This window comes from Neolamprologus brichardi, chromosome 5 (genome assembly GCF_056152115.1).
Source record: "Neolamprologus brichardi isolate AB-2024 chromosome 5, ASM5615211v1, whole genome shotgun sequence".
Lineage (NCBI taxonomy): Eukaryota > Metazoa > Chordata > Actinopteri > Cichliformes > Cichlidae > Neolamprologus > Neolamprologus brichardi.
In genome coordinates this window covers 14,594,083-14,620,965 of record NC_142108.1, presented here as the reverse complement: position 1 = coordinate 14,620,965, position 26,883 = coordinate 14,594,083, and the positions used below count along the sequence as shown (strand labels likewise).

General features: G+C 40.5%; 4 protein-coding genes across 5 annotated transcripts; 1 reads left to right on the top strand and 3 right to left on the bottom strand.

The window, feature by feature from the left end:
* Positions 1–252: 252 nt before the first annotated feature.
* eefsec (eukaryotic elongation factor, selenocysteine-tRNA-specific) lies at positions 253–12,168 on the bottom strand. Of its 2 annotated transcripts, XM_035914775.2 has the most exons (8): positions 11,945–12,168; positions 11,625–11,857; positions 9,607–9,814; positions 9,205–9,301; positions 7,710–7,874; positions 5,856–6,500; positions 4,279–4,435; positions 253–1,054 (listed from the first exon to the last, which is right to left on the bottom strand). In XM_035914775.2, the coding sequence occupies exons 3-8, from the start codon at positions 9,792–9,794 to the stop codon at positions 873–875; spliced, it is 1,434 nt and encodes a 477-aa protein (XP_035770668.2). In that variant the 5' UTR covers positions 9,795–9,814; positions 11,625–11,857; positions 11,945–12,168; the 3' UTR covers positions 253–872. The 2 variants fall into 2 exon arrangements, with proteins under 2 accessions (XP_035770668.2, XP_006806734.2); XM_006806671.3 differs by having other exon boundaries at positions 11,625–12,168.
* Positions 12,169–12,528: 360 nt separating this feature from the next.
* On the top strand, positions 12,529–20,799 carry ruvbl1 (RuvB-like AAA ATPase 1). The gene is made up of 11 exons (XM_006806670.3): positions 12,529–12,829; positions 16,554–16,640; positions 16,746–16,878; positions 17,690–17,841; positions 18,362–18,451; positions 19,099–19,248; positions 19,366–19,429; positions 19,513–19,711; positions 19,809–19,911; positions 20,001–20,092; positions 20,452–20,799. The coding sequence occupies exons 1-11, from the start codon at positions 12,689–12,691 to the stop codon at positions 20,609–20,611; spliced, it is 1,371 nt and encodes a 456-aa protein (XP_006806733.1). The 5' UTR covers positions 12,529–12,688; the 3' UTR covers positions 20,612–20,799.
* A 94-nt stretch (positions 20,800–20,893) lies between these two features.
* Positions 20,894–22,182, bottom strand: mustn1a (musculoskeletal, embryonic nuclear protein 1a). Its single transcript, XM_087840738.1, has 3 exons — positions 21,948–22,182; positions 21,719–21,845; positions 20,894–21,407 (listed from the first exon to the last, which is right to left on the bottom strand). Exons 1-3 carry the CDS (start codon positions 22,047–22,049, stop codon positions 21,310–21,312), a joined length of 327 nt encoding a protein of 108 aa, XP_087696864.1. The 5' UTR covers positions 22,050–22,182; the 3' UTR covers positions 20,894–21,309.
* A 524-nt stretch (positions 22,183–22,706) lies between these two features.
* On the bottom strand, positions 22,707–26,880 carry rft1 (RFT1 homolog). Its single transcript, XM_006806669.3, has 10 exons — positions 26,609–26,880; positions 26,432–26,517; positions 26,225–26,347; positions 25,857–26,148; positions 25,632–25,766; positions 24,492–24,752; positions 24,255–24,399; positions 24,057–24,162; positions 23,485–23,734; positions 22,707–23,368 (listed from the first exon to the last, which is right to left on the bottom strand). Exons 1-10 carry the CDS (start codon positions 26,669–26,671, stop codon positions 23,204–23,206), a joined length of 1,626 nt encoding a protein of 541 aa, XP_006806732.2. The 5' UTR covers positions 26,672–26,880; the 3' UTR covers positions 22,707–23,203.
* Between the last annotated feature and the right edge of the window lie 3 nt (positions 26,881–26,883).

The following is a 26,883-nucleotide window of genomic DNA, read 5'->3' as shown; positions in this document are numbered from 1 at the left end:
GCACAAGACTTCTTTTCAACTCAAACAGCAATTCTGATTCCTTGCATTATTATTTGACAATATATAGTGTGCATTATATATTTTATTGACTATAAATTTAGCAAAACTAATGTCATTTTTGTAACTTACACTCTGCTGGAGCATTATCAGTATATAAACAGTACAGTAGGGCTCGTATTGAACCCCCAGTGTAAAACTTTATACACTTTATTTTATAAACACTCCCCCCCTCCCGAAAAAAAAAAAACAGTCTTAACAGGAGTTTTGTTTTAATTCTCTGAGATCATCAATATTGAACAAAAATCAAATATACAAACTGCCAATGATCACCGATTAGTTAAAGATGCAGCCAAACCCAGTCACTGAGCACAGAGAACTGAGTGAACGTGAGTTTAGTATTTCTACAGTGCTAAAGTCTTTATGCCAACAAGTTCTCAGATGAAATTTAAAATGAAAAAACAAAACACACACACATACACAACAAAGAGAAAAGTTCGTTTCTAGTCAGAATGATTGATTCAATTCTGTTTTTATCAATAAAGAAGAACAAAAGCCTTGATTTCTTTCAAAGATAAATCAAACGTATTGAGATCTGTTGAGCAGCTTTCACCCTTCTGATGGAGCAAACAGGATTAGATCCAGCTCGTTAAACTGAGATAAAACAATCACTGCTTCGCATGCGTTTAGCATTCCACAATCATTGCATTTCAACAGACTGTCTCCATCTCCAGAAAAAAAGAAAGGCAATGAGAGTTAACATAGCCTTGCAGTCACCTCTCTTTGTGCCAAGACTTCTCAAACAACTTCTCTATCTTACTCTCTGTCACCAGCGCTGCAACATGGTGTCTGTCTAGAAGTGTGCGCAGCAGAGGTCAAGACTGAACCATCTTTTTATGGGGATCAAAGACATATCGCTTGAAATGCAAGTGAATGCTAACAGGCTGAAAATCTGTTCTGGGCTCCTCTTCATTTGCAGTTCCACCTTTGCTCCCACTCTTCCCTTTCTTCTTAGAGGCGGAGGAAAACAGCTGCTTGGTTTCTGGTCGAAGACCCTCTAAAGAAAAACATCAACATCAAGGTCAACTCAAACTGTATTAAAAACTGTATTGATGGAAACAGAAAACGTTAAGATCGTTACTGTATACTGTCCGACAGTATGAACAGTAGTTGTGATGGCATATATGATACATGATATGGATCTTTTCAGTTATGTGTGCAGTTGATGTTGTAACAATGTGCTGACCTCAAAAACAACTGATGCCTTCGTGCTCCTGATGTAACTGACGACAGTATGTAGAAAACCAGGTCGCAGTTGCTCCTAGTTATAATCTACACAGTTGCACGTTGTGTCGCATCTATCTGTTAGCTTCTCAGTCATCACTTTCCTCTCATATTGGCCTTATTCTAAGCCCTACTAACCCATGAGAATGCTCAGTTTATTGTTAGATGCCAGTTAGGCGTGCAATTCAAGTCCTTCTCTATCATATCTTGTCGTCTGTCTGTATGTCTTTTCGAGGGAACAAATTGAATGCGTGTTTGCTTGCTGCCTTGCACACGGAAGGTAAGAAATGGTCTCAGTTCACTGCTTTACACGCTGGCTGTCTGACCTCACGTACAGCGGCGCCAGCATTCTTCTTGTTATCGTTATGCCAGCGTGAGGGTTGTTATGGTTGCAGCGCAGCCAGAAATTTCTTCTCGTTATCTTTGATCAGCTGAAAATGCCCCGTTCGCCACCACAAAACACGCCCTCCCACACCCTATCACTTGAGTTCAAGTGACACATGAGGATTGCTATTTTGTTTTCTGCCCACAAATGCTGCCAATGTCTTGGCATTTTCCACACACAGCAAAATTTAACTTTACAGGTACTACACAAACTTAAAGCGTCTCTCAAAGCATGAGGATTTTTACTTAAAAAATATTTGTCAGATGTGGTTCAAAGTTAATAACCAAAAAGCATAAAATACGGATAAAAATTGTCTTTGGTGTGAAGATCACTTTGTTTTCTGTGGAGATACGAAGTGACTGAATCAATACAACGACAGCAACCTAATGTATTACACAGTTCTTTTGGGCTTTTCAGTGGAAAAGTACACATGCTTAGAGAACATGTGCAGTGGCAAATATACTGACAGTTTTGTGTCAGTATATTTAGAAAAGTAGTAACAATGAGTAATACTCCGGTCACTACTACTTCTACTCTGTACAAGAAATCTGTGGATAAGCCTCTTACCTATTTCTAACATAACACACAATTATAGGAATATTATCTTAGACTATATGCTCAGCTGAATGATAAAAATAATCATTAGTTGCAGCCGTATAAATAATGCAGGTATGAACAGCTGATTTGAACAGGAAATAATCTGTGGGTGAAGTCTGTGTAAAAGCAGGCACACACATTAGAAACACACCTGTGCTGGCCGCAGGAGAGCTCATAATATTTACAAGTTAACTTGTGTATTCAAGTAAAAGCATTTCAATACTTTGTTTTGTTTTGTTTTTTACACTGAGTGAGAAAGAAACTACTTCGGACTTCCAGCATATAAAAACTGCTTTAACCTCCAAACAACTACATATTCATCTTTACCTCCTGTTATAAGCTTATAACATTTTAAAATAAAATGTTTCCTATCATGAATTTGTTGGAATCAACATCTTCAACGTTTCAGGGTTTTCAAGTTAGATAAGCCACATACGTTTCTATTCATGGCCCTTGAAATATATGCGTTTTTTAACATTATAAGCTTTGTCTTTACTGTATTTTTTAGCTTCTAAACATTGCTCTTTAATATTTTGTGGTGTACCATGGGAGATTCAGAGATATCCAGAAGTACGTGCAGTTTGACAACTGAGCAACCAGAACAACCAGAGCTGGTTGAGCAAATCTGGTTGATCAAGGAAAATTGTTGCTTTTGAGAATATTAGGACAATACATCCCTTCTAAAGCTGAGAAAAGATTTAATAGAACTGGGATGCTGAAACTCCTCAGTGCATAGAAAACATTGAAAACCAGGATTCATTACTTTACATACGTATGTCTGTACATGCCGCATGCTGATGTTAAGTTTCTGAACCATAAAGGGGGCATTGAGAGACTTCAAGTTTGTCATCCTCCATCTTTGCTGTTGAACACATTAACGATCTGTTTAGACCTGTGTTTAAAATGATCAACTGCTAATCTCTCTTTTAGTTATACTAAAAGAGCGTAAAAGCAACCATAGCAACCTACCTTCTGTGCCTTTCGTAGACTCTGGCTGGTCCTAGTAGATTCCTAATAGGTTTTTACTGGCAATTTTTATCGCAATGATTTATTTTAACTGATTAACAAACTGGCAAATTTAAATTGAATTTTTAGCATGGATGGTGGCAAGCTTTTCAGTCTAATCATTTATTATCTGTTTTAAGACCAGACAGTCTCACCACTTCAGAGGCTACTAACATCATGAAGAGCACAGGTGAGGCTATCCAATTTCTACACTAAATCAACATCGCCCACAGAGATGTCAAGCTACATGCGATTTGTCATTGGCTTATCATACTTATTCATAAGTAATTTACTTGATTTTTCTTTCAACTGAGGGTGATTTAGTTACTAATGTTGTAATCATATCTTTTTGTTAGATTCCTGAATGCTCCCAGCAGCCAGAGAACTTACTGTATTCCTGAAAGAGACCCAGTGCCCCGCTCAAGCTCACAGACTTTGGCTTTGCCAAGGAGACCACCTCACTTAATTATGTTGGTAAGAATCTGTATGTAAAGCCATTAAAAAAAGTATTCTTATACAAAATATGATGGATTCACTTGAGGGTTAGGAGTACAACTGCTCAAACAGATCATAACCCATCATGACTTCTCTGTCTTATACCCCTGAATGTCTCATGTTATGTTCCTGCCTGAAGATGTGCGTGACAGTATATGTAAGACTTTTGATTATGCAGGAGTAAGGCAGCAAAAAGGATGTAGGTGAGGCTCTCTTTCTAGATATTTTTGTTTTCTCTTCCCTCCTGGTGTGGAGTTGTGGGTTTTGAGCAACAGAAGGTAAAATAAACACTGATCAGGCTTCCCCCGGAACACGTGCAATCCCCAGAGGAATCCTGGGAATGTGGCTCGGGATGTCACGCCTACCACTTTTACCACATCCTGAAAACTGTCCGGTGAGCCCCAAAAATTCAAGGAAAGACAGAGAATTTGCTCCTGATGTGAGCACTGGTGAAGGTGGAGAGACTGTTATGTGCGGCAGGAAACATCAGGATAGTTGTTTCACTAAATCCTTACCTTGTATGCGAATCTTGAACTTCCCGCTCTGGCCAAACCCACCCTCAATGACACCAGTTTCTCCTGTGGACAAGGTGACCTTTAACCCCACAAAGAGCTGGAGATTGGTCTCCTTCTTAAACAGGCTGCGGCCAATCACAGTGTAATCATCGGTTACCTGGGCACAAGAGAGCAACAATGATGCAAACAGTGTGCAAGGCAGCGTATGATCTAATAATTCATTTATTGCTCATCTTGTGGTGACTTCATTCTCCGCCACAAAGAGCTGATCTGTCCCACATCCTCATCAATTGCACCGTCCAGCTGCTTTCTTCGAGTCCCGCGGCCTGGCTGTCTCGCACTCTCTTTTCCATGGTTGTGCACTTAATGGCATATTTGTTTTTATTTCTCGATTATCATCCATCACTAAGTCAATATAACCCGCTGCTAATCTGATAACGTGAGGGCACCGCTCTGTCTCCAGCTCGCCCTCATCACCAGCTCTTCCTTTCTCTTCTGCTTAACCCTCATTCATTCTTGAACATTTGACCCTGATGTATCGCAACCGTGACTGATGAGCTGATAAAAAAAATACAGTTGCTGTATACGTCGTTTGACAGACCGTCTGAATTGTGGCTGTTCGAGTTCGTCATATCTCAACAATGCCACTAATGTGTTCTTTTACCAAAAGGACATTCTTTAAGTTTGAAGCATAACTGCTGCATTCTGGGAGACACACGAGTGACAATGTTAACGTCACACGACCACCATCTGACCTCGTGCACATGCTGTTCTGCTCCTGAGTTAGCGAGTGGAGCTGTCAACAGCCTGAGGTGCTAAAGCAGGAAACTAATTCACACACTTGAACCCTGACCTGAATCTGCCTTTCTATGAGCAGAGAAGCTGCACACACAGAATGTAACACACAGAATGACAACAGCTATTATCAACATCAGACTTAGTGTGAACAAAAATTTAAATAGAACTTGTTAAGTTTCTGAAAAACTGACAAATCCAAGTTAAGTCAGTTAGATGTTTGATGAAAACCACAGAGAGCGGCTCAGGATTCAGGACACAATGAAAAAGCAATCACACAAATATGAAAATAAAGGTGGCGAGAGTATGTGACAGAGAGGAAGAGAATGAGAGCGAAAGACGCTCAGGCAGACAGAAGGGAGAGTTAGGCTAATTCACAGTGGATGTGGATATTCGTGTGCCACTCAGGTGTGTCCAAACAGCGCCAGCCTCTGACAGCTAGACAGGACTAGTGGCGTCAGGCGGCCACCCACGCACACCTCTGTCACAGCACATGCTAAGGCATGCATACCCATCCCATGCCTCAAATATTGTTCACTAGAGCTGCATATGCATGCTTGTTTGTGTGTACGTGTCTGTTTATGAATATACAATAGGGGCTCTGTCTGAGAGACACGCTCCAGTGCCACCAGCAATGAGAAACATCCAAAGATTCAGAGCAAGCAAAAGGAGTGCAAGGTGACAGAGAGGGCAGAGATGCAAGGAGCGGACTCTAAAGAGGACTGAAAGGTCACAACACTGATCATTTTAAATGAGAGACAAACTGCTGAGCGTGCACTCACCCTCTCCACCTGTCCCTCCTTGTGCTTGGTTTTGTAAATGCGCAGACGAGGTAGATCGGTCTCAGCGTAGTTTTTGTCTTCAAACCCCTGCAGCAGACGGCCCTGGAAAGCCAGCCGGCATGCATTGGCGTGGATGTCTGTATCTAGCTTTGAGCCAATTACTAGGCAGAGCGAAGGGCACGTGACTGGCCGCTCAAACTCCAATAGAGCCCACTGCTCTGGGTCAGGCCCCAAACTCCCCTCTCCCTGACCAGTTACATATTCATCCTGGTAGAAGTACTCCCTGTCGAAGGTGAACGGGGTTTCCAGTGAGCAGGGCTCTGATGGAGGCAGTTTAGAGTCTGGAGGGGGCTCTGAGGCACCCGCAGGTGGCAGGCCAAAGAAGGTCACCTTTGCCATGACTGTCTCGTGACCCACTGTGATGTGGAACTTGGCACGGGTGGACAGAGAGCCCTTGAAGTAGCCTATCTTCCTTACAGAGATGACAGCTGCAAAGAGCGTGCGCAGGGATTCAGGGGTGCACACCACACCACGCTCCAACAGTTTAGGGTCAAACTGTGTTACGCACACACCCACCCGATCCCCCTGCATGGCCCCAGACACGGGCTTTCGAAACATCTGCACCGACTTTATCTTCTTGGTCACCTGATGTCAGAGAGCATAGAGAAATAAATAACACAGCTCAAAACACATTTAAATACAAACAATAAAGTTTCCTCATGTAAACGTAATAACAGACTGAGACGTAACAGATACAAAGCTACAACTGCAAAACTGAGAAGGAGAAAGCATACTAGGGCTCTATAGTAAAGTTTACAGCTTAGAATTTAACTTCCTATAGGTTCCTTTTGAAAGAGAATAATGTTTTATATTCCCTTTATCATTTTTATTTTTATCAATGTTTTCATTTTAGAGATAAAATTTGAAAAACAAACCCAGAATACATGTAGAGGTTAAAAAGAAACGAAACATCAGTTATAATAGTTATCATTATCTCCTGTACTCTGATATTTAAAACACACAAAAAGGCCCTTTAACGGCATTTTATCAATAAAACATGCACACATGTAAACAAAAAGCTTGTATAAGTTACAGTTTAAAGTGCACTGTTCATCTCTAAAAGATAAGAACTATTTGTCAGCATTTGATAAATGCAAAGACAAATAATGAAACTTCTTGAATATTTAAAAAAGTCCCATTACAGTGTAAAATATTATACATGACTAATTTCTGAGAAAAGGACCTGAAGAGTAAAAATCATATTTGAATATATATGAAGATAAATAAGACACTGATTGAAAAATAGATGCCAAGCTTTGTTTTGTTATACCAAATAAGCATCTCCAAAAACAGGTGAACACATGGATGATTTAAAGGTGTCCAGATGAGCATCTATGTATACGTATATGTCACACCACACTCTCGATCCCTAGCTTGACACTGAGAATTTCATGGTTGTGTTTGTTGCCTATCACACAGACAAAAATCACCCGTAAGCTGGATCGAGGCTCCTTAACAAGTGGCTATCAATTTAGCTATATGCTGCCTCCAAGAGGTGACCATGATGACTGCACACAAGACCATTGAGACATGCTCATAGTTTGCATCTGGTCTAAATTACCCAACTCCTGTGCTCCCAGTCCACCCCCAGTCCCCTCATCCTTCCCTTGTACTAAACTGACACATCCTCTGATCCCAGCCGGCAAGCCGTCCCTTTTTCTGCCCACAGCCAACTCAACTTCTGAACTTCCGAAACTCTGCGGTTCCTTCGAATGCTTTTCCACTGCTCGGGAATGTTTCGTGCTTGTACATATCAGAAATTCCAAATTCGTGCCCATTTTTTTTGGAACACACCTTTAGCGCTGGGATTTCTACAGTGTCATTAATGGCCAGTGACCCCTGCAGGATGGTCCCAGTCATGACTGTTCCTTGACCACGGATAGAGAAACAATGGTCCACAGCCATTAGGAGGTCACCTCCAGGGTCTCTCTTCGGTAGGTATGTCTGTTTCTTCAAAAGCTAGAAGGAGAAAGCACATATTCAAAATAAAATACAAAAAAGAGACTCTAATCGATTTGAAAAAAATATCTGAAGGTCACATCTATGGTTTCGGACACATACAAGCATTAATCAGATCCATATCTTGTCTTCATTAATCCTGTTTTTGAAGCTCGGCCTCTTATGTTGACAGAGTTGATCCGACTCAGCAGTTTTTCACACTCCAGGAAAATGTACATAAACTCTCCAGAGTACCATCCTAAGGTTACGTTTTAGTCGGCTTTATTGAACACTTGACTGAGTTTGACCAGTAAAATCAACCAATTGTTTATCGAAATCAGCGAGCAGTAAAGAAACTCCATGTTCCAGATGTGCCTGAAGTAATGTTTCCATTACAGTTTGACCACCAGAGAGCACTGAGCTTCTTTTCCAACTGTCAAATGTCGCTCTTATCGCATACGTTTGTCTCTTCGAAACAATGAGGAAAATAAAAAAAATACTAACAATAATGGCTTCAAAACTATTTATAAGTTAGATATGCATAAAAAAAGAATAGCCTAAAACATTATCATCACATTTTTATGTCATGGCAGAACTACAGACAAGTGTTGACAGCATTTATTTACATTAGTTAGTTTCTTTAGCTATGGCTCCTTGTGGATTATTTAATTTTCATGTACATCCCGTGAGCCAGTGGTGACACTTAATGTGGCCCACAAGTATGTGATACTCAACCCTACAGTTCATGATATACTGTGCGCAATGAGACATAGGAAGCTTTACTTCCCATGTATAAAAGGTAAAATTTACTCTTACATTTTATACATATCTTTTCTGGCTTTGTGCTTTTAACATGTTTTACTTGATATGCATTTTATGCTATTCCTGTGTATTAGTGACACTGACCTGTTAGCATACTTGGTACTTTATTATGGTCCTATAATATTTAATAATATTTAATTTTTATAATATTTTTGTCTTATTTTCTGTCTTTTATGTGAAGTGTTGGTTTTTAAATGTGCTTTATAAATAAAGTTATATTATATTGTATTAGTTTTTCCACTCACTTGACTGAATGAATCAGCACAAAACAAAAACCTATCAACATAAATCGCCAAACTCAGCAGACACATTCTAAATAATAACTAAAAATGTTTCACGCATGTTAACTCACTGACTGTTACTTTGAGAATGTGTGATTAAAGAAGTACTTGCTGTGACCAACTCATTTTTAAGCACATCAATTAAGTAATCATAGTAAATTACTGATCAGTAATTTACTAATAAATGACTAGCTAGTCATTTATTATTGACTAGCTAGTAACAACAGAGTGGAACCAGTCTCTTTTACCTCTATTAACTGTGGCACTCCCTGTGGCTCCTCTGTGTCAGGAGCCTCCGGACCCCCTGGCTTTGCTGCTACGGCAATCACAGGACAATCCTTAAATCTGTCCAACAGAAAAACAACAAGGTGGAATCAAGTCATGCTTCAATGTTTTAGTTTTTGTTTTTTTTGTTTGTTTTTTTTTGGGGGGGGGGGGTTTCTTTAAAGCATCACTGAAATATAAGCAGGCTGAGCAGACTAACTCTGGACACAGAGGGAGAGATATGAAGTGTAATAAATGAGGGAGCTGACATGAGGGTTAGTCCTGTGATTTCTGCAAGTGCTTGGGATCCCCGTAACCCCACTAATGCGTGGCTCTACATTATGCAGCTGTGTAACCCAATTATCATTTTAGATATAATTGCAGACCTGGTGCTTTCCAGTGTTTTGTGGAGTCTCTTGGTCATTTTCTCAATGGCACTTTGTCTCTTGTTGGGTGGCAGTAGGTCAATTTTATTCAGGACAACAACCATGCGAGGGCAGGTGAGCTCCCCTATCAGCAGACACTCTGCAGTCTGAGTCTGCACCCCTTTCACCACATCCACCACCAGCATCATCAGGTCGATGATTTGGGCACCTAGAGGAGGCAGATGTCACAGAGGTCAAAGAAAAGTAGTGAGCTGAAGGGGAACAATGCAGTGCTTTGTGTTAAAGGCATTTCAGCTTTCCTGCTCTATAAAAAGATGCAAATGCTTAGAGGCTATGTAGCCGACAACAGCAATGCAAACAGGAATGGACACGGACACCCAAAAATAACAGGAGAAAAAGAGGAGAAATAAAGGGAGGGGGTGCACAGAGGTAAAGAGAGAATAAAAGGCTAGAGGGTTGAAACTGGAGCCGCAGCTCACTTGGTTGTCTTTCCTTTCCCTCTTTCTTTTCCTGATTTTGGCAATCTCTCTTTCCTGTGCTCGCCCCACTTGGGACTACAGGGGAAGTTTAATATAGACCCCAATCCACACACAATTTTCCTCCTCCATAATCTACAGCATGTGCCACCTAAATGGCTCTTGCATTTTTTTCTTTTGCAGTGCTGGTCACACAACGCAAATGCATTTAGTGTCTAATGGGCTTCTAAAACAACCTTTTATTGTTCAGCAAATAAGAAAACAGGACTTTTTGCTCTGAACATCTGAAAATCCTAAAGTTGTTTCTCCAAATACTTCCAACCTTTAAACTCAACATACTTTCAAACAAGCTTTGAAAAAAACAAAACACACACACACACACACACACACACCCAGTGAGGCGTGCTGAAAAAGAGAGGGCGCCCTCTGCTGGACAATAAATTGAAGCTCAAATGTAGCGAGGATGTAGTTACTATCCTAATAAGGCCTGTTGACTGCAGCCCTCACAAAGATCTGAAAGAATGATCTGTTGTGATTGATACAAACATATTAGTCTGATAATGTACACCCTTACACCAAACACAGTCAGTGTTTGTGCTACTGAAGGCATCCCAGACATGTTTTAATGTTTTTATGGACATACTGTTAAAACTTGTTTTGTACAAACTTGTTCATTCGTGACTGATCAGCACTAAATCTTATTTTGTTCCAGCACTTAGTTTTTCCAATTTTTATTTGATGGTTATATATAAACTTGGGTTGGGTTGTGACTGCCTGTAGTCCACTCTGTTTCAAAGCCTATTTTCCAGTGAGTCAGTCATAGTCATAGACCCCCTCCTCGATTCAGAGATGGTCTTTCCCTTTTAAAGGGGCTCCTTGACTAAACGCTCAAGCCAGCATTCCTCCCTGTCCAGGGTGTGTAAATCCTCATCACTGAAAGAGTGTCTACTGGCCTGTAGGTGTGAATAGACTGCTGAGTCCTGGCCTGACGAGGTAGCTCTTCTGTGTTGTGCCATCCGCTTAGCCAGAGGTTGTTTGGTTTCCCCGATGTATAAATCCTGCCAATCCTCCTGGCACTTAACAGCATACTCTATATTACTCTGTTTGTGTCAGGGGACCGATCCTTGGGGTGGACCAAGGTGCAGCCACTGAGACGTGGTGGTTTTAAAAAATGCCTCACTTGGATGAGTGACAAAACGTTTCTCCTTCTGAAAACGCTACGCCCAGATGAACAGAATCAACTTTTGGGGATTTACTTACCTGGATGATTGAGCATGCATCAATAAGGAAATTATGTGAAATTCAGGTTTATGAAGGTATTTTGTGTCTGTGGTCTCACATCCAAACTTTTTGTACCCAGATTCCTGCAAGTTATTTTATTGCCCAAGAAGACAGCATGCAGTCGATACACACACAGAGTAGATTTAACTGACTATATATTTACATTTTCTGTAAATATCGCGATAAAATCGTTGTTGTCATTTCTTTTGATAATCCTGTATTTAAAATGGGAAATCGTGACCCTCCTACATCAGAGCTCACCTCCAATGATAGTTCGAATGAGAGAAGCGTGCCCCGGACAATCCACCAGGGTAAACTGGAGGCTGTCATATGGCTGCTTCCCCACGCTGTCCCGCAGGTGATCGGGAAGATTCACAGTGAAGGAGGAGAAGCCGAGGTCCAGAGTGATGCCTCTCTCGCGGGACTGCGGGTTCTTGTCGAAGGCGGCAGTGGACGCGGTGCTGCTCAGCGCCCTGGCGAGCGACGTCTTCCCGCTGTCGACATGTCCGAGCACCCCAACGTTGAAATTTAACGTTTTCGTGCGGGTGTCAGAAGATTCGGACATGTTGTTGAACTCTTACCTGACGCGCGTATATTTCTCTACTCTGGGAGAGACGCTTAACTCGGCTCCAAAAACAGACAAAAAGCGGGGCTAGTTTATGGCCACAGACTGCGCTTATTTAGCAAAGCCACAACACCTCAAGCAACAAAATATACGAATACTTTGTGGCGTACAGCGTGTGGTTTAGTAATAAATCTGACATAACTTTCGAGGAAACTGTTGAAAGTCTTCCCTAGTGTCAGTGTATTCTATCCCAGGGACAACACGTTAAGGGGGAACTGTTTTTTATTAGCAGACAAAAATCATGAAAGGAAAGTGATCACTCATAATAGCACTTTAATCACATCTTAATTTTGAAATTATTAAAACCCGTCTACCTTTTTATTCCTGCATTTATATTGTATTGTAATTCATATATTTGCAAGTTTCTGACAGTTTCTACTACGACAAACCAACAGAAACACAAACGGAAATGGGAAACGACAAAAGGGCGGGCTCTGGAGTGTTAATGTGATTGACAGGCTCTAAACCAATGAATGCTCGGGGATATTTGGCGTTGCCCACTAGTTTACCACAGTTGTTAGATGGGCGGTACTTAAAGGTATCACTTCCGCTTATTTTCCCTAGTAACCCACATGGAAACAGATTTTCCTGTGTTTTGAGTTTGGGCGCCGATTGAGGCGGTATTTCGTATTAGAGATTTTATGTGTATTTAACGCATCTGGCTGACTTTACACAATACATTTGCACAAATAACGCAACTATGAAGATCGAGGAGGTAAAAAGCACAACAAAAACGCAGAGGATCGCTTCACACAGTCACGTCAAAGGACTGGGGCTAGACGAGGCCGGTAATGCTAAACAGACAGCATGTGGACTCGTGGGCCAGGAGGCTGCAAGAGAGGTAATATTCGTGTTTCACGTCATTTGCTTTCTTTTTTCTTTTGGGGGAATATTATGTAAGAAGGGAATATTTACGAGGACAATTGAGCGCTTTACAGACACTACAGTACAAGCTAATCCTATTAGCATTGAGTGGGGTCGCTGTCGTTTGCGGGTCCGATTTGTGATAGAGACGCTGACTTATAAGAAGACAGTATATACATCCCTATATTTTAACTTAATCTGGATTAAAAGTATGAATTGTGAATTTATAATAACTGTTTTCTAACGGAAAGCAGGGAGGTATCAGTTTTTGATGGATCTAGTTGAGAAAAACGGATCTGCTGTTGGGTACAGGTACAATAAGGGCAACCAGATGAACTACATTTATTTAAAGCCATTTTAACATTCAAATGTGGTTTAATATATCCATTTTCTTAAGTAGAAAATTAAATAAGAGAATGATCCCGAACAGCAGTGAATTATGGGAGCTGATACAAACTTTAATTTTTCTTGTTGGCCATTGTCAATATTTTGTATTTATCTTTTTATTTGCTATTTATACCCATTTTGTGCTGGTAATTAAAAAAAAAAAAGTGGTGTTAAGTCTTTCAGGGTGTCACACTATATTTAAAAAATGTACACCCATGAAACTCATGTAACGCACCAATTCAATGATCAGTGGCCACTGACATTGGTAATTAATATTTATTTGAATGTACAAACTGATATATATTTTAAGTTAGTGTGAGTTTTATTGAAAATGAAATATTGCAGGTTCATTGTTAACCCAGCAAAGCTTTTCACAAAATAAATAGCAAAGTTATGGTAAAGACTAGAGCAGGGATGTCAAACTCATTTTATGTTTTGGGCCACATACATCCATCTTTGATCTTAAGTGGGCTGGGCCAGTGAAACTCTTTTCCATCAGTGTATAACTGCACATTTAATCTCTGAGATATCTTAACATAAGATAAAGACGTGCAATTTAAACAGCATGTCTCAGTTTTTCTACATGATATCAACATTTTACTGTAGTAAATAGCAAAACGACTCTGTCAACATGATTCTTTAGTCTTAAACTGAAAGAAATAAATGTCTAAAATTGCTGAAAAGGTTCTGGTAGTTCCCTGTTCAGACTGGCCTGCAACTATGAAACAGCATTTTTTTTAAGTCACAAAAATTATTTTTAATTGGGAATCGCTGTGAAAATAAGGAGCCTTTTTAGAAAATAGTGGAGAAAAAAAACATGAAATTTTATGTCATTTAATTGCTTATCTGTTGCTTTGGTGTAATATGAATAGGGATATCTTTAGCAGCAGGAAAAAGCTGTAAAACCTATGAAAATACAGTTAAAAAAATAATAATTTATTCCACCTTGCACATTTTCCAAAGTCACCCAATGGGCTGGATTGGAGTCTTTACTTGTTATGTTTGACACCTGTAGACTAGAGCCTGATTCATTTATCAGCAGGGTAGGTTTATCAACAGTTAATAGCTGTTTGGTGGTCTGTTAGTATTGGCATTTATACTGCCTTAACAGTGAAAATAGGAAAAATATAAAGGGGAGACTAGAGAACGACGTATTGACACTGCATTGTTTGTCCATCAGAGGGCACTCTGCAACTTCCCTGTTATTTGGAACGCCACAGAAGCAACAACCAGAGCATTAATGAATTACTACAGTAACAAATGTTAGGGAAATCTGTTTATGTTTTATATTTCTGACAGATAAAAAATCAGATATTAGAAAATTGACTTTTTAATTTCATTCTTAAATATCCTACATTGACCCTGCCCACCTCCGATGTGTACTCTGCTACATGCGCTGCACCCAGTGCTGATGTTTTTGTAAAGAATGTAGGTAAAACATATTTATATAGCACATTTCTAGATGAAACGCTTTACCACAACAATCAACAAAGAACAATGCTGATATAAAAACACAACAATAATTTCCACTAGGAAAAAGCAAGTCTATGCAAATAAGCTTCTTTAAAGTTTCATTGGAGTCCACGGATTTTAAATGTAATAGTAGTACATTCTCGATCCCTAATGCATGATTTCCTTTCATTTTCGGTCTTCAGAGTAGAACAATGAGGTTTTGTCCAGAAGATCTCAATCACCTGCATGCTATATATGGATGCAATCGTTTATTAATGAAAGCAGGCATTTGATCATGCAGAGCTCTGAAAATGATTGCAAAGAAGTCTGAACTTATGGGGATCCGGGGTGAAGACGTCAAATAGGGTGTCACATCAGAACACTTGGAGGTAGCCTCGCAGCAGCTGGTTGGACTATTTGTAAGCAATCCAACAAATGACATATTGAAGCCAATGTACAGTGAAATGCAGTGGTCCAGTTGTTAGGAAACAAAAGAATGAATAATGATTTCCATTTCCAATTTGGACGGAATTTTACTGAGGCGGGCAATATTTTGTAGATGATAAAAGCGGGATCACAGGACGGGAATGAGAACAATTAGCATTTCTTAAGTAATTGTGCAAGCTGTTATTTGCTATTCTGATACAAATATACAATGCATTATTATTTCTCTGACAGTTAATGTGAGTGGCTACAGAGGATTGTACAGATTATAACTACATTGACACAGCTTGTAGGGCTGCTACAATTCAGAATAACTCGCATAACTCGATTATAAAGAGCAAAAAATCCTTGGGGCATATTGTTTTTGCTTCTATGCTTTGTTTAACCCACAGCTCTTTTGTTCTCAGTCATCACCCAAAAAAAATGCCAGCATCTCACTCATATTTGCGACTAAAAATAGAGATGCAATAGAAACAAACTAAGCCATTAAACCCACACAGCCCCCAGTTTTTAAACAAAAAGCTCATAACACAACAGCAGCACTTTCAATCACAATCACAAACCTGCAGCAAGCAGGGGTGAATCTAAAGGTGAGCATGGTGTATATTAGGCCATTTATTTCAAGGCTTTTGAAACAGTATTTTTCTGATTTTAATAACATAAAATAGTTTATTAATAAAACCGTGTTTTATAATAAAAGACATATAAAAGTTTTTTTCTTCAGGCCTAAAAAAATGTCCACGTGCCAGTAAAACTCCTAAACTACTGACTTGGTGCTGTTAGGGTGGACACTTAATTATTAATAGCATCTATATGATCATAACATCTTGTTTACATCAAAGCTCAGGGCGACATTCAGAATGTCGATCTGCTCGCTTTTCTTCATTGCAGCAACGCCACACACCCTTAAAGGGATTACAGACAGACTCACTCACTGATACACTAGCACACTTAAACACGCAGATGCACAAAAACACACATGAACACACAGCAGATCTACCTCATCCATGAGATATAACACCATCGGAACTCTTTTTGCCTCCTACTAATGAGAGAAAGCCCCCCTGTCCCCAAGAACACAGAGTAAAAGAGTTAATGCCTTATTTTAGAAGTATTTCTCGTCAGATTACTTGATTAATCAGTAGAATACTTAATTACTAAATTGGATGTGAATTGCTAAATTCTTGTTCCACTGGGTGGGCTTTGAATTTAATTGTTTTTGTCAGCCACATTAAAGGAACTGACGTTTGTATCAGAGTGTGACTTTAGCCACAACAGATGCGTTGCCTCGTGTGCTTTACAGTTCTCCAACAGGCTTGTATAATGCCTGGGTTCAGGAGTGGGGGTTTTGCTAGTTAGTTGTATTGCATTTAAGCCTTGCGCGTGTGCATAATAGTCTAATTTGTCTTATTCTCCAGGCTTGTGGTATCATCGTTGAGCTGATCCGCTCAAAAAAGATGGCAGGGAGGGCCGTTTTACTGGCAGGGCCACCTGGAACAGGAAAGGTAAGTGTGCTGTGTTCAGCAGTAAGGTTTAATTTGATATAGCTGATATCTCTGAAGCGTTTGTTAACCATGCCTCTTTATTTCTTCCTGCCTGCGCACCTTCAGACTGCCCTCGCCCTGGCTATGGCACAGGAGCTGGGAAACAAGGTACCATTCTGCCCCATGGTCGGCAGTGAGGTCTACTCATCTGAAATCAAGAAGACAGAAGTATTGATGGAGAATTTCAGGAGGGCGATTGGTGAGTGTTGGATAGATTTTTAACTCAGATTTTAGTTTTCTGTTCTCCAGGTTTACTCGATGGGTTGTGACCTGTTGGGCATTTAGTTTGTAGAACTGAAAATGAGCCTACTATTACCAAATGCATAATTGGTAAGAAAATAAGAAACTGACCTAATGATTTAGTTAGATTTAATATTGATATACACCTAAAGCATTTTGTCTTTTTAAAAATAATATTTTTTATGCGTCTCTTCTATTGTACTGGTGGGACAATATCAGGTCATACTAGCAGTGAGAAAGAAACTCTTGCACACACAGTTGTCATGAGCTGAAAGGTAACACTGTAAAGCAGATTTATATAGGTGGTGAGAAGGAATGGCAGAAAGGGGATCTGAGACTGCTGATGCTACCTGTTGAGTGGGCAGCAAACGGAGCCAAGGTGGAGGGAGACGTGGTCATTAGCACATTCACTCCACCCCTTGAGCAAATTCTTCAGAGAGACCAGGTTTCATTCGAACGTTGTCATCACCTTGTCAATAACAGCACCCTGATAGACAGTCCCCGCCTTTAGAGCTGCTCTGTGCTCCACAGCACCGAGGATTAGACACCTGTGTGCTGCATGTAACAGGAACAGGAGCATGATCGTGTTACACTGAACGATGTCCAGTCATTTCACAGGACACACGTGTTTCTTTTCTGTAATAAAATACGTTGCTCGGTGACCCAATGGATACTGCGGCTTAGCTCATGTAGGAATATAAAGACCAGATTAGGTTGTGCATAGTTTGTATGTGTGTAAATGTGTAACTGTAATGCTGCGCCATATTCAGGATTGCGCATCAAAGAAACAAAGGAGGTGTATGAAGGGGAGGTGACAGAGCTGACCCCATGCGAGACCGAGAATCCCATGGGCGGCTACGGCAAAACCATCAGCCACGTCATCATCGGTCTGAAGACTGCCAAAGGCACAAAGCAGCTCAAGGTCAGACTGAGAGTTTTAATCTTTCTTAGTTTGTGTTTGTAGTTTTCCTTCTGTTGGAAACTCAGTTATGTTGTGTGAACAAGCCATATAGTAATGCAAATAAGGACCAATGTTGAAGCACCAACAGTTACATATTATCAATATGTTAATGACTTCTGTTCAAATTTAGCTTTCAGTTGTTTTTATTTTCTAACTGTGATTATAGTTTTAGTAATCAGGTTAATGCTGCAGAGGGAAATTAGATTTCAAGTATAGTCTGATGTAATAATGCTAATGGCAGGGTGCCGGTTTAGCTCAGTGCATTGAGCGGGCGACCACATGCTATATGGCTGAGAGCTGCCGGCCCGGGCTTGAGTCCGATCTGCAGCCCTAAGCTGCATGTCTTTCCCCTCAGCTTTCCTGTCCTTTCTTCACTGTGTCTGTCAATAAAGCTGAAAAAGGCCAAAAAACCATAATGCTGACAGCCAACGCTAGGCCAGCGTTTTGCTTTAAAACATTTAAAGTTGTTGTGTTTCCTTAGCTGGATCCCAGTATTTATGAGAGTCTTCAGAAAGAGCGTGTGGAGGTGGGAGATGTCATCTACATCGAAGCTAACAGTGGAGCCGTGAAGGTAAACTATTTTACTTTTATGCTTTTATGTTACATTTGCAGCACATTTTGGTTGTTGGCAAAAGCGAGAAACTGATCATGGCTGATTTTTAATTTACCAGATTTTGTATAGTTTACAGATGAAAAATGTTTTTTCCAAAAAACGTCTTAGTCGGGTCAAAGTTGAGGATTTTTCCATCTTGCTTGTCCTCTTCAACCCTTCATGGTGGCATGCTTTCATCTCTCTCCACCCTGCTGCATTTGTGTTGTACTCTGGAATGAGCCTCTCATTCCTGCGGCTCTTCATGTTCCATTTATCTCTCCATCTCCCACAGCGCCTCTTTACCAACAGTGGGGCTTGTGGCCTGTGCTGAAAGGCTGCAGGAGCGGTTCTTTTAATCAGTGCAGGTGGGCCAGAAGCACAGGTCGGCTCTAGTCAGAGGGTAAAGGAGGAGGGCTGGGCGACACATTTGTTACTGTTGACAGCCACCTCATGACTTGCCTTCTGAACCTCTTTCATCCTTCAGCCACATGCCCTTGTTCCTGCAGTGGGCTGGCACTGAGTTCAGTCATACATCTGCTCTCCCTCCTGCAGTGTGGTACCTTTCCCTTCATTGTTGACTGCAGCAATGTGAGACATTAATCTTTTCTATTACTGTGCCTTTGCAGAGACAAGGCCGCTGTGACACCTTTGCAACAGAGTTTGACCTGGAGGCAGAGGAGTATGTTCCGCTGCCCAAAGGTGATGTCCACAAAAAGAAGGAGATTGTCCAAGATGTCACACTGCATGACCTGGATGTTGCAAATGCTCGCCCCCAGGTACATAACTGCAATAATAAAGTAGCATCAGTTTGGAATAAACACATCTGTATACATCCTAAAGTTGATTGTTTTTATATTGGCACTCTTTATAAACGGTTCATTGTTTCATCTCAGGGAGGCCAGGACATTCTCTCCATGATGGGACAACTGATGAAGCCCAAAAAGACAGAAATCACAGGTAGAGACGGTGTAACAGCTAACTCAGACTAAATCTCTCAAGTTGTCTTCAGTTCTTGACCCATTGCCAATTTCTCGCTGCAGATAAGTTGCGTGCTGAGATCAACAAGGTGGTGAACCGCTACATAGACCAAGGTATAGCTGAGCTCGTACCCGGCGTGCTGTTCGTGGATGAGGTGCACATGCTGGACATTGAATGCTTCACGTACCTCCATCGAGCACTGGAAAGCAGCATCGCCCCCATTGTCGTATTCGCTTCTAACAGGGGAAACTGTTTAATCAGGTGAGAAGTGCTTTATGGAGAGAAGCACATTTTGTTATTGTTTATTTTTAAGGTAAAACAAAACAGTTTCAGGATTTAAGAAGTTTTTGTTGACCAGGGGGACAGAGGACATCAGTTCTCCGCACGGCATTCCTCTGGACTTGCTGGACAGAGTCATGATCATTCGCACCATGTTGTACACACCACAGGAGATGAAGCAGGTAAGTCTGAAAACCAATTTCTGTGGATTATGTGATGTGCGACATCAAGCTGTCTGTGCATACGTCACTAACGAGGCTGTGGTCTGCAGATCATCAAGATTCGGGCTCAGACCGAAGGAATCAGCATCAGCGAGGAGGCTCTTACACACCTGGCAGAGATTGGCACCAAGACCACCCTCAGGTACGGCCAAACACTCTGGGTTATGATGAGATGCCTCAACTCAGTAAGAGGGTTACGGTTTGCTCAACAAAATCTAAAAGTTCATGTGTACTCTTTCTATTTTTGACATACCCTAATAAATTTGTTTAGCCATAACTGTTGCCAGATATTTTTAAAAAAAACTTTGTTTAAAGGGATTAGAATAGCTCAGCTACATCACTGAGACCAACATGTATAAAGTTACAGATAAAAGACTGTATACTGTAGTAAAGCTCTTGTAGGAATTGCACCCATTAAACTATCTTCTACTATAAACAGGTTTACTATAAATATTTGTATGTGGGTGTACTGAGTCTTTCCTATTTCCTGTTTTGTCTCAGATACGCTGTACAGCTGCTGACGCCGGCAAGTCTGTTGGGCCGCGTTCAGGGAAAAGAAACAGTGGAGAGGGAGCAGGTAGAAGAGATCAATGAGCTGTTCTATGATGCCAAGTCTTCAGCAAAAATCCTCCAAGATCAGGATCACAAGTTTATGAAATAAAACTTGTGATCATTGTATTTGTCCATCCTAGTTTCACTCTGTTCATTGGATTTTATCATCTTCGCCCTTCACTGTAACTCACTCCGGTGTCCCTGCCTCTGCTTTCTGTAGTAGTTTTGTTCAGCTGAATTTTTATTTGTTCCATTTGTCAATGGAAAGTTTTGAAATAAAAAAAGGAAAAATTTTAATTTTCTTAATTTTGCCTCTTATTTTTGGATTTTAGTAGTACAGTTTACTAGCATCTCACAGGGATAACAGACAGGCAAGAAGAGACAATTTGCATCATTTCAAGAGATTTTATTGCAAAGTAATTTCATCATTACTGAATAAATCTGTCTTTCTGTTCATTATTATTATTATCATTATCATCATTAAGGTTTTTCTGAAGTGTACTGCATACACTACTTTATACTCCCACTCTGAAACTTCCGGTGTAACAAAAAGTCGTATCAGACAGATCAACAAATATCTGTTTTAAACACTGAAACTGAGTTCATCAGTTAGTTCCTTGAATTTTAAGAAAGGTGTCTATCAATATAAATCTAGTAAAATATAAATGTAAAATTTTGTCATTAAAAAAAATACAGAAAAAATTGGCTTTAAACAAGATTTACTTGGGTTAAAGTAAGACAAGAAAACAGCTGATCGAAACACATGAACATGGAGCAGGTGTGATTCAGCCAAGGTCAGGTTTTCTCCTATTTCCTGATTGGCTGGCCTGAGCGAGCGTTGAAAGCAGTCTCTGCTCCTGACCTCGCTCTGCTGAACACAGAGGGCGCAACTTTACCCATTTTCTCTGTGAAGAACAGGAAACAGCAGTAGGATATCTCACTGTAAATGCAGCAGTAAAGAGGATTATGTAAGACAAATATTTGCTCTGTAAGTACATTGTGTCCCACTCCGTGTCAGAGGGAACACTGTGACAGGAATCTCCCATCATTACAACCCCTTTCTTTTTTTCTTCTTCTCTGTATATGGAATGGAAACTTGAGCATCATGAGAAACGCCCCTCGCATTAACTCACGGCTGCAGTGTGGTCTTAGCTTAACCAAATACAGAAAGCAGAATAGTTTCTTTCGCTCTCATCTGCTGGTTTAGTGTCCTTACCGCACTCCTCCATTACTTCCATTGTCTTGCTCTTGGGAGGCCCGGCAGCACCCAGCTTGTTCTTTGCTTCAGTCAGGTCTTCTTCTCTCACTTCAGGACGCTGCATTTGCTCATCTTCCTGATTAGGCTGAAAGGCAGTAAAGGGAAAGTAAAACACATAGAGGTTACTGACAGTCCCTATGTCTGCAACAATTATGCCCTGCTTTGGAAGCTCAAACACTGCTCTTACTTGAGACATGATTGTTGAGTAGCTGAAGATGGCCTGGAATAAATTCTTCTTCCTTTCAGCGGGCTCTTTCTCCAACAGGCCCAACCCAACACATACTCTCATATATATATACACAACCTAACAGTGAGTCAGTCTCCAGTGGGCAATAAATCTGTTCCTAACACATAATAAATGACGTAATGAGGGAACTGACTCCTCCTCTTGATCTCTCCCTCCTATTTTTCTCAGGGTCTGCTTCTTCCTTAGAAAATGAAACACTTCTACAACTTGTGGCATTACTTTTTGTCGAATAAATCTGAGGTGTAGGAATCTTGCAAGCATGGTTGGGCAGCTGCTTTCTAACAGCGCTGACAATAAACAAGCCACGCAAATTAAACTCGAAGTTTATAAGATGTGAATCAAGAGATAAGTACTTGATTTTCTTAAGAGGAGACTTTATTTTTCCTGCTGTGAAAGAATGTCACCCCACCCACACACCCATCCATCCATCTTTGTGAAAATCGCTGGGGTGATGGGATAGGTTCATTTTCCATAATTACATCATTATTCAACCCCACGGAGACCCCAAATTCAGTGGAAATTAGTTTAGGGGCAAGAAAAGCAACTAAATGGCTGTCTTATCAGACAGGGAAACAATTATGAAGTAGCTGAGTTGACTTAAGCACTGAACTCAAACTTTTCTTTCTAAAAAAAGGGAAAAAAAATAATAGTGCAAATCAAGGCTCAAGAACGTAACTACTTTTCACAATATCAACAAAATATTTGGTCCAAGTAAGGTAGCAGAAGTCAAGCATTTCATTTCATTTTAGTAAACATGTTGTACTGCTTCTTAAATACAACTCTACTCCAATCAGTCAACACTGAGAGCGCCTGCCTTAGTTTGTGCACAACTGTTTCACCAAAACAGCTACAGAGGTAGGTGAGCGACACATAAACGCAGTATTTAAAACCAAACTTTTTTCCATTTAATTCCTGGAAAAACACCACAGATATAAATACAGTGGTCATGGTCATTGTGTAAAACAATAAAGAGTTTTATTAAAATACATCCACTTTTTTAAACCCACAACTAAATCCTGAAACATTCATAACATTTTTTATATAAAACTCACAGATTCACACACGCTCATGACACATGTGAGGTCCTTAGAAAGAAAAAGTTGTTCCCCGGCTTTCCCATACTCAGTAACTGTCGCTCAGTTTGTAGTGGAAACACATGATTTCTTTGAGTCAGGCGTAACAGTTTTACGTGTAATTTAAGTGCGCTTCTTTCTGAATCGAGGCAGCAGCTGAGTGCTCACAAACTGAACAAGCTTAGTCTCTGTGAGAAGAACAGCTACGACCACACCAAGCAGACATATTGCCCCCACGCTAATATGGACGAGTCTCAGAAGCAAGCCGCTGTCGCAGCAGAAAAAAGCCTGGAGACAAGAAAACAGATGCTCCAGTTAGGATCACAGACTTCTACAGAATAAAAATTATAAGTATGTTTACTAAAAGTGCAGCTCAAAAGTTCCCGTTTCGAGGAAAAACAAACCTCAGAAACTGTTGTGACAACTGCACTGACGGCCAACGCCAGCAGTATGGGAGGGGAGGGCAACAGGCCTCGCAGGGGTTTCCACCGACTCAACTGGAAGTACCGGTGTATGTAAAGCAGGCTGTGTAAGATACGGAGGCCCATATTGAGGCAGTTTGCCAGTATGAAGCCAACACTGCCAGCCCACCCTGTCAGTACGTATGACAGGAAGAGGAAGGAGACAGACAGGGCTAGCATGATGAAGTTGTACCTGAGGACATAAACTCAGTGTTAAATGACAGTTTACACGCTATAAAATAACTGTGTATATATATATATATATATATATATATATATATATATATATATGTGTATATATATATATATATATATATATATATATATATGTGTATATATATATATATATATATATATGTGTATATATATATATATATATATATATATATGTGTATATATATATATATATATATATATATATATATATATATATATATATATATATATGTGTGTGTGTGTGTGTGTGTGTGTGTGTGTGTGTGTGTGTGTGTGTGTGTGTGTTTCTGCATTCTCACTTGTCAACCTCTTCTTGGCTCATGACAGCAAAAACAAAACACTCTGTTACACCATTCACAGCAAGCAGGAGGACATAGCAGCTGTAGCATTGCAGCAAACTGGGCCCTAAAAAAATAAAGAAACAGATTTTACAAATTCCCAGCAAAGCAAAATGTCATATACTGGTGTCTCCTGTCACCGGATTCTAGCTCACATACCTGACCCACTACTAAGGAGAGAGCCGCCATAAATATCCAGAGCCAGGTGAGAGTATGCATAGCCAAACACTGTGATAATCAGACCAATCACCAGCACCAGTTTCAGCAGGCACTCCAGGACCTCTGCGACAATGGCAACTTCTTCCTATAACAAAAACCAGCAAAAAGAGGTCAAATCAACAATTCCAGCATAGCCGCTCACAAACATTTGTTTGAGATAATGTCCACAGTTCAGACCTGTTTCTGACTTTTGACATCGCGCCCTCTCTCCAGCACTTTGGCAAAGAATATGTAGAAGCTTTCTTCAATTGGCAAGAAGATGAAGCGCGCCACCATGGAGCCCAGATTATTGACGATATCATAAACACCCTGATCTCCAAAGCTGAGGACGTTCAAAAAGGTCATGACGTATCGCTCACCCTCGGTCAGGATCTGCTTCAGGAAGGATTGCTTGAAGAAGCTCCAAGTGAGCCGCGCTAGATTCCTGTCGACTAACGGCTTTAAACACAGAAAAAGGTTAAGAATGTCCGCCGTGAATAGTAACCAAAATATAATCAATAATCACAAATAATCAGATTTTTACGAACATTTTCTGATTGACTGTCTCTAATTTAAATTATTATAGTACAAAGCTTGGATATAAATTTTTAGCTTTATATGCTAAATACGTTTCTAGATTTTTTAATGGCCTATCCACCCACTTTCAGGCCTTTTTTCCCCTGAGGCATCTGAGGCAGTGTAACCCAAACCTAACTTTAACACCAGAACTTCCACAGGCAAGCAGGGATCAGGTAATCATCATGCTGACTGCTTCAACAAAGGCTGCTGTCTATGATATTGTAATATACATGAAAATGATACATTGTTGCATTTATTTTAAACCTAATCTGAATGATCAGATTCCTCCAGGGCAGTGTGCATGCCTTAAAAGTGGGTCTCAAAAATGAAAACTTTGCACAAAATAGAGTTTTCTTCTATTCAGGTTAGACTGTCTGCTATTGTTTTTGTGGTACAAATTGTCATATTTGCTCTACCAGCATGAAAGTTGAATGGTAATGCCATTTTCTTAATTTTTGCGACTAGGAATTTCATAAATCAGAAAGATAGATTGATAGATAGATAGAGAGATAGATAGATTGATAGATAGAGAGAGAGAGAATGATTTGATCTTCAGTGCGAATATTTCACAGCAATCATTACATACATCCAAACTTTGTACCATAAATTTAGCATGCAAATTTGGAGATGGTCGAGCATCACTGTTTGAGATGCAAATCACTGTTTACATCTCAAACAGTGATTTGAGATGCAATGACTCAGTGTGACTTTGATGGGATCAGTGATGAGTAATGCATAATGACGTGTAAGGTCAAGTACCTCTCCATACTGTCTGCGGGGCAGCAAATCTCTAACACGGCGCAGTGGGAAACTATTCCTTGCTGCCTCTTTGGAACCCAGGAAACGAATGAAGTAAACAGCATAGCATAGCACCAGGATCCCTGTGTACACCAACTAGAAAAAGTGAACACAGCACAAAGTCATGAAAGGTTAAAACAAATATCTGCAGAAATAAAGCAGCTGATACTTCAGCTGATTTCTTACATGAGCAGCAGAAAAGATGTAAAGGCCCCATTCACGGGAAAACACCACCAGCACCAGAGTTATGCTGCACTTTGCGATCATTGCCAAGCTTTCAGCCACCACTTTCAATCGGACAAACATGTGAGCTTGAGCCAAGACCCACAAGGGTTCCGCCAGGAGCTCCTGCACCCCAGATAAGGCAAACAGCACCACAGCAGGACTGTAGTAAGGGACAGTGTGAGCATCTGGGACCTCTAGGAGCCAAAGCCACACATATGACAGCAGTACTGCCCATAACACACCAAGGGGTACCCTGAAAAATTAGAAATAACATGTGAGCATCAAAAACTGAAAATCAGAATGCCTATTTTACCATCTAATCAACTCACGTCATCCATAGGAGATTGATAACTGGTCTCCAGCTGTGTTTTTTGCCCGATTGCCCGCTCAGACAGGCCCTCCGGAAAGCCTCTCTGGACAAAAACACTAATGTGGAATACAGCAGTGTAAGCCTGCATAATAAAGACACACGTAAGGACACATGTTACAGCGGCTGGAGCCCGAAAACCATTGTGTTGTTTTCCTGCAAACTTTACCTGACATTGACCACCCCAATCAGCTCTTTGGACACAAACCGCAGCGTAAAGGCATTCAGGAGAAAGGTGAGCACACGGAACATTACCTGAGGACATAAAACCGGACAAATAAACGAATAAATAAATAAAAAAAATACTACAAATGCTCAACACACATCCACTACCGTGTTTGTTTACCTGTAGCAACACATTATAGGACGCTAGAGTGGACACACTCTGCAGTATGTCCTGAGAGCTCATTTTGATCTTCCTTTGGCTCTGTGAAAACTGTAGTCAGGTAGTATACCAGGTGTCCGCTGCTTTCTACGAAGAACAATCATAATGCTGCCATAGTGTGGAAACTCTTATCTCGACCGCATGACAAACCGGCGGCACCAGACATTATTCCAGAAGAGCAACTATGAGCTGTCAGTTGTGCCCGGCAGTTAAAGCTGTGGATCGTACACCAATAC

Excerpts from the sequence above, each read along its gene's own strand:
- eefsec (XM_006806671.3), bottom strand. The coding sequence starts at position 11,928 with ATGTCCGAATCTTCTGACACCCGCACGAAAACGTTAAATTTCAACGTT. Across the intron at positions 9,815-11,624 it reads CATTCGAACTATCATTGGAG|GTGCCCAAATCATCGACCTG; the intron begins GTGAGCTCTGAT and ends TGCCTCCTCTAG. Across the intron at positions 4,436-5,855 it reads AGGAGGGACAGGTGGAGAGG|GTAACCGATGATTACACTGT; the intron begins GTGAGTGCACGC and ends TCTTGTGCCCAG.
- ruvbl1 (XM_006806670.3), top strand. The coding sequence starts at position 12,689 with ATGAAGATCGAGGAGGTAAAAAGCACAACAAAAACGCAGAGGATCGCT. Across the intron at positions 19,430-19,512 it reads CAAAAAGACAGAAATCACAG|ATAAGTTGCGTGCTGAGATC; the intron begins GTAGAGACGGTG and ends TTCTCGCTGCAG. Across the intron at positions 19,912-20,000 it reads CACCACAGGAGATGAAGCAG|ATCATCAAGATTCGGGCTCA; the intron begins GTAAGTCTGAAA and ends TGTGGTCTGCAG.
- mustn1a (XM_087840738.1), bottom strand. The coding sequence starts at position 22,049 with ATGAGAGTATGTGTTGGGTTGGGCCTGTTGGAGAAAGAGCCCGCTGAA. Across the intron at positions 21,846-21,947 it reads ACTCAACAATCATGTCTCAA|CCTAATCAGGAAGATGAGCA; the intron begins GTAAGAGCAGTG and ends ACTGCCTTTCAG. Across the intron at positions 21,408-21,718 it reads GGAAGTAATGGAGGAGTGCG|AGAAAATGGGTAAAGTTGCG; the intron begins GTAAGGACACTA and ends TGTTCTTCACAG.
- rft1 (XM_006806669.3), bottom strand. The coding sequence starts at position 26,671 with ATGAGCTCTCAGGACATACTGCAGAGTGTGTCCACTCTAGCGTCCTAT. Across the intron at positions 24,753-25,631 it reads CCCGCAGACAGTATGGAGAG|CCGTTAGTCGACAGGAATCT; the intron begins GTACTTGACCTT and ends CTGTGTTTAAAG. Across the intron at positions 23,369-23,484 it reads TTGTCACAACAGTTTCTGAG|GCTTTTTTCTGCTGCGACAG; the intron begins GTTTGTTTTTCC and ends TCTTGTCTCCAG.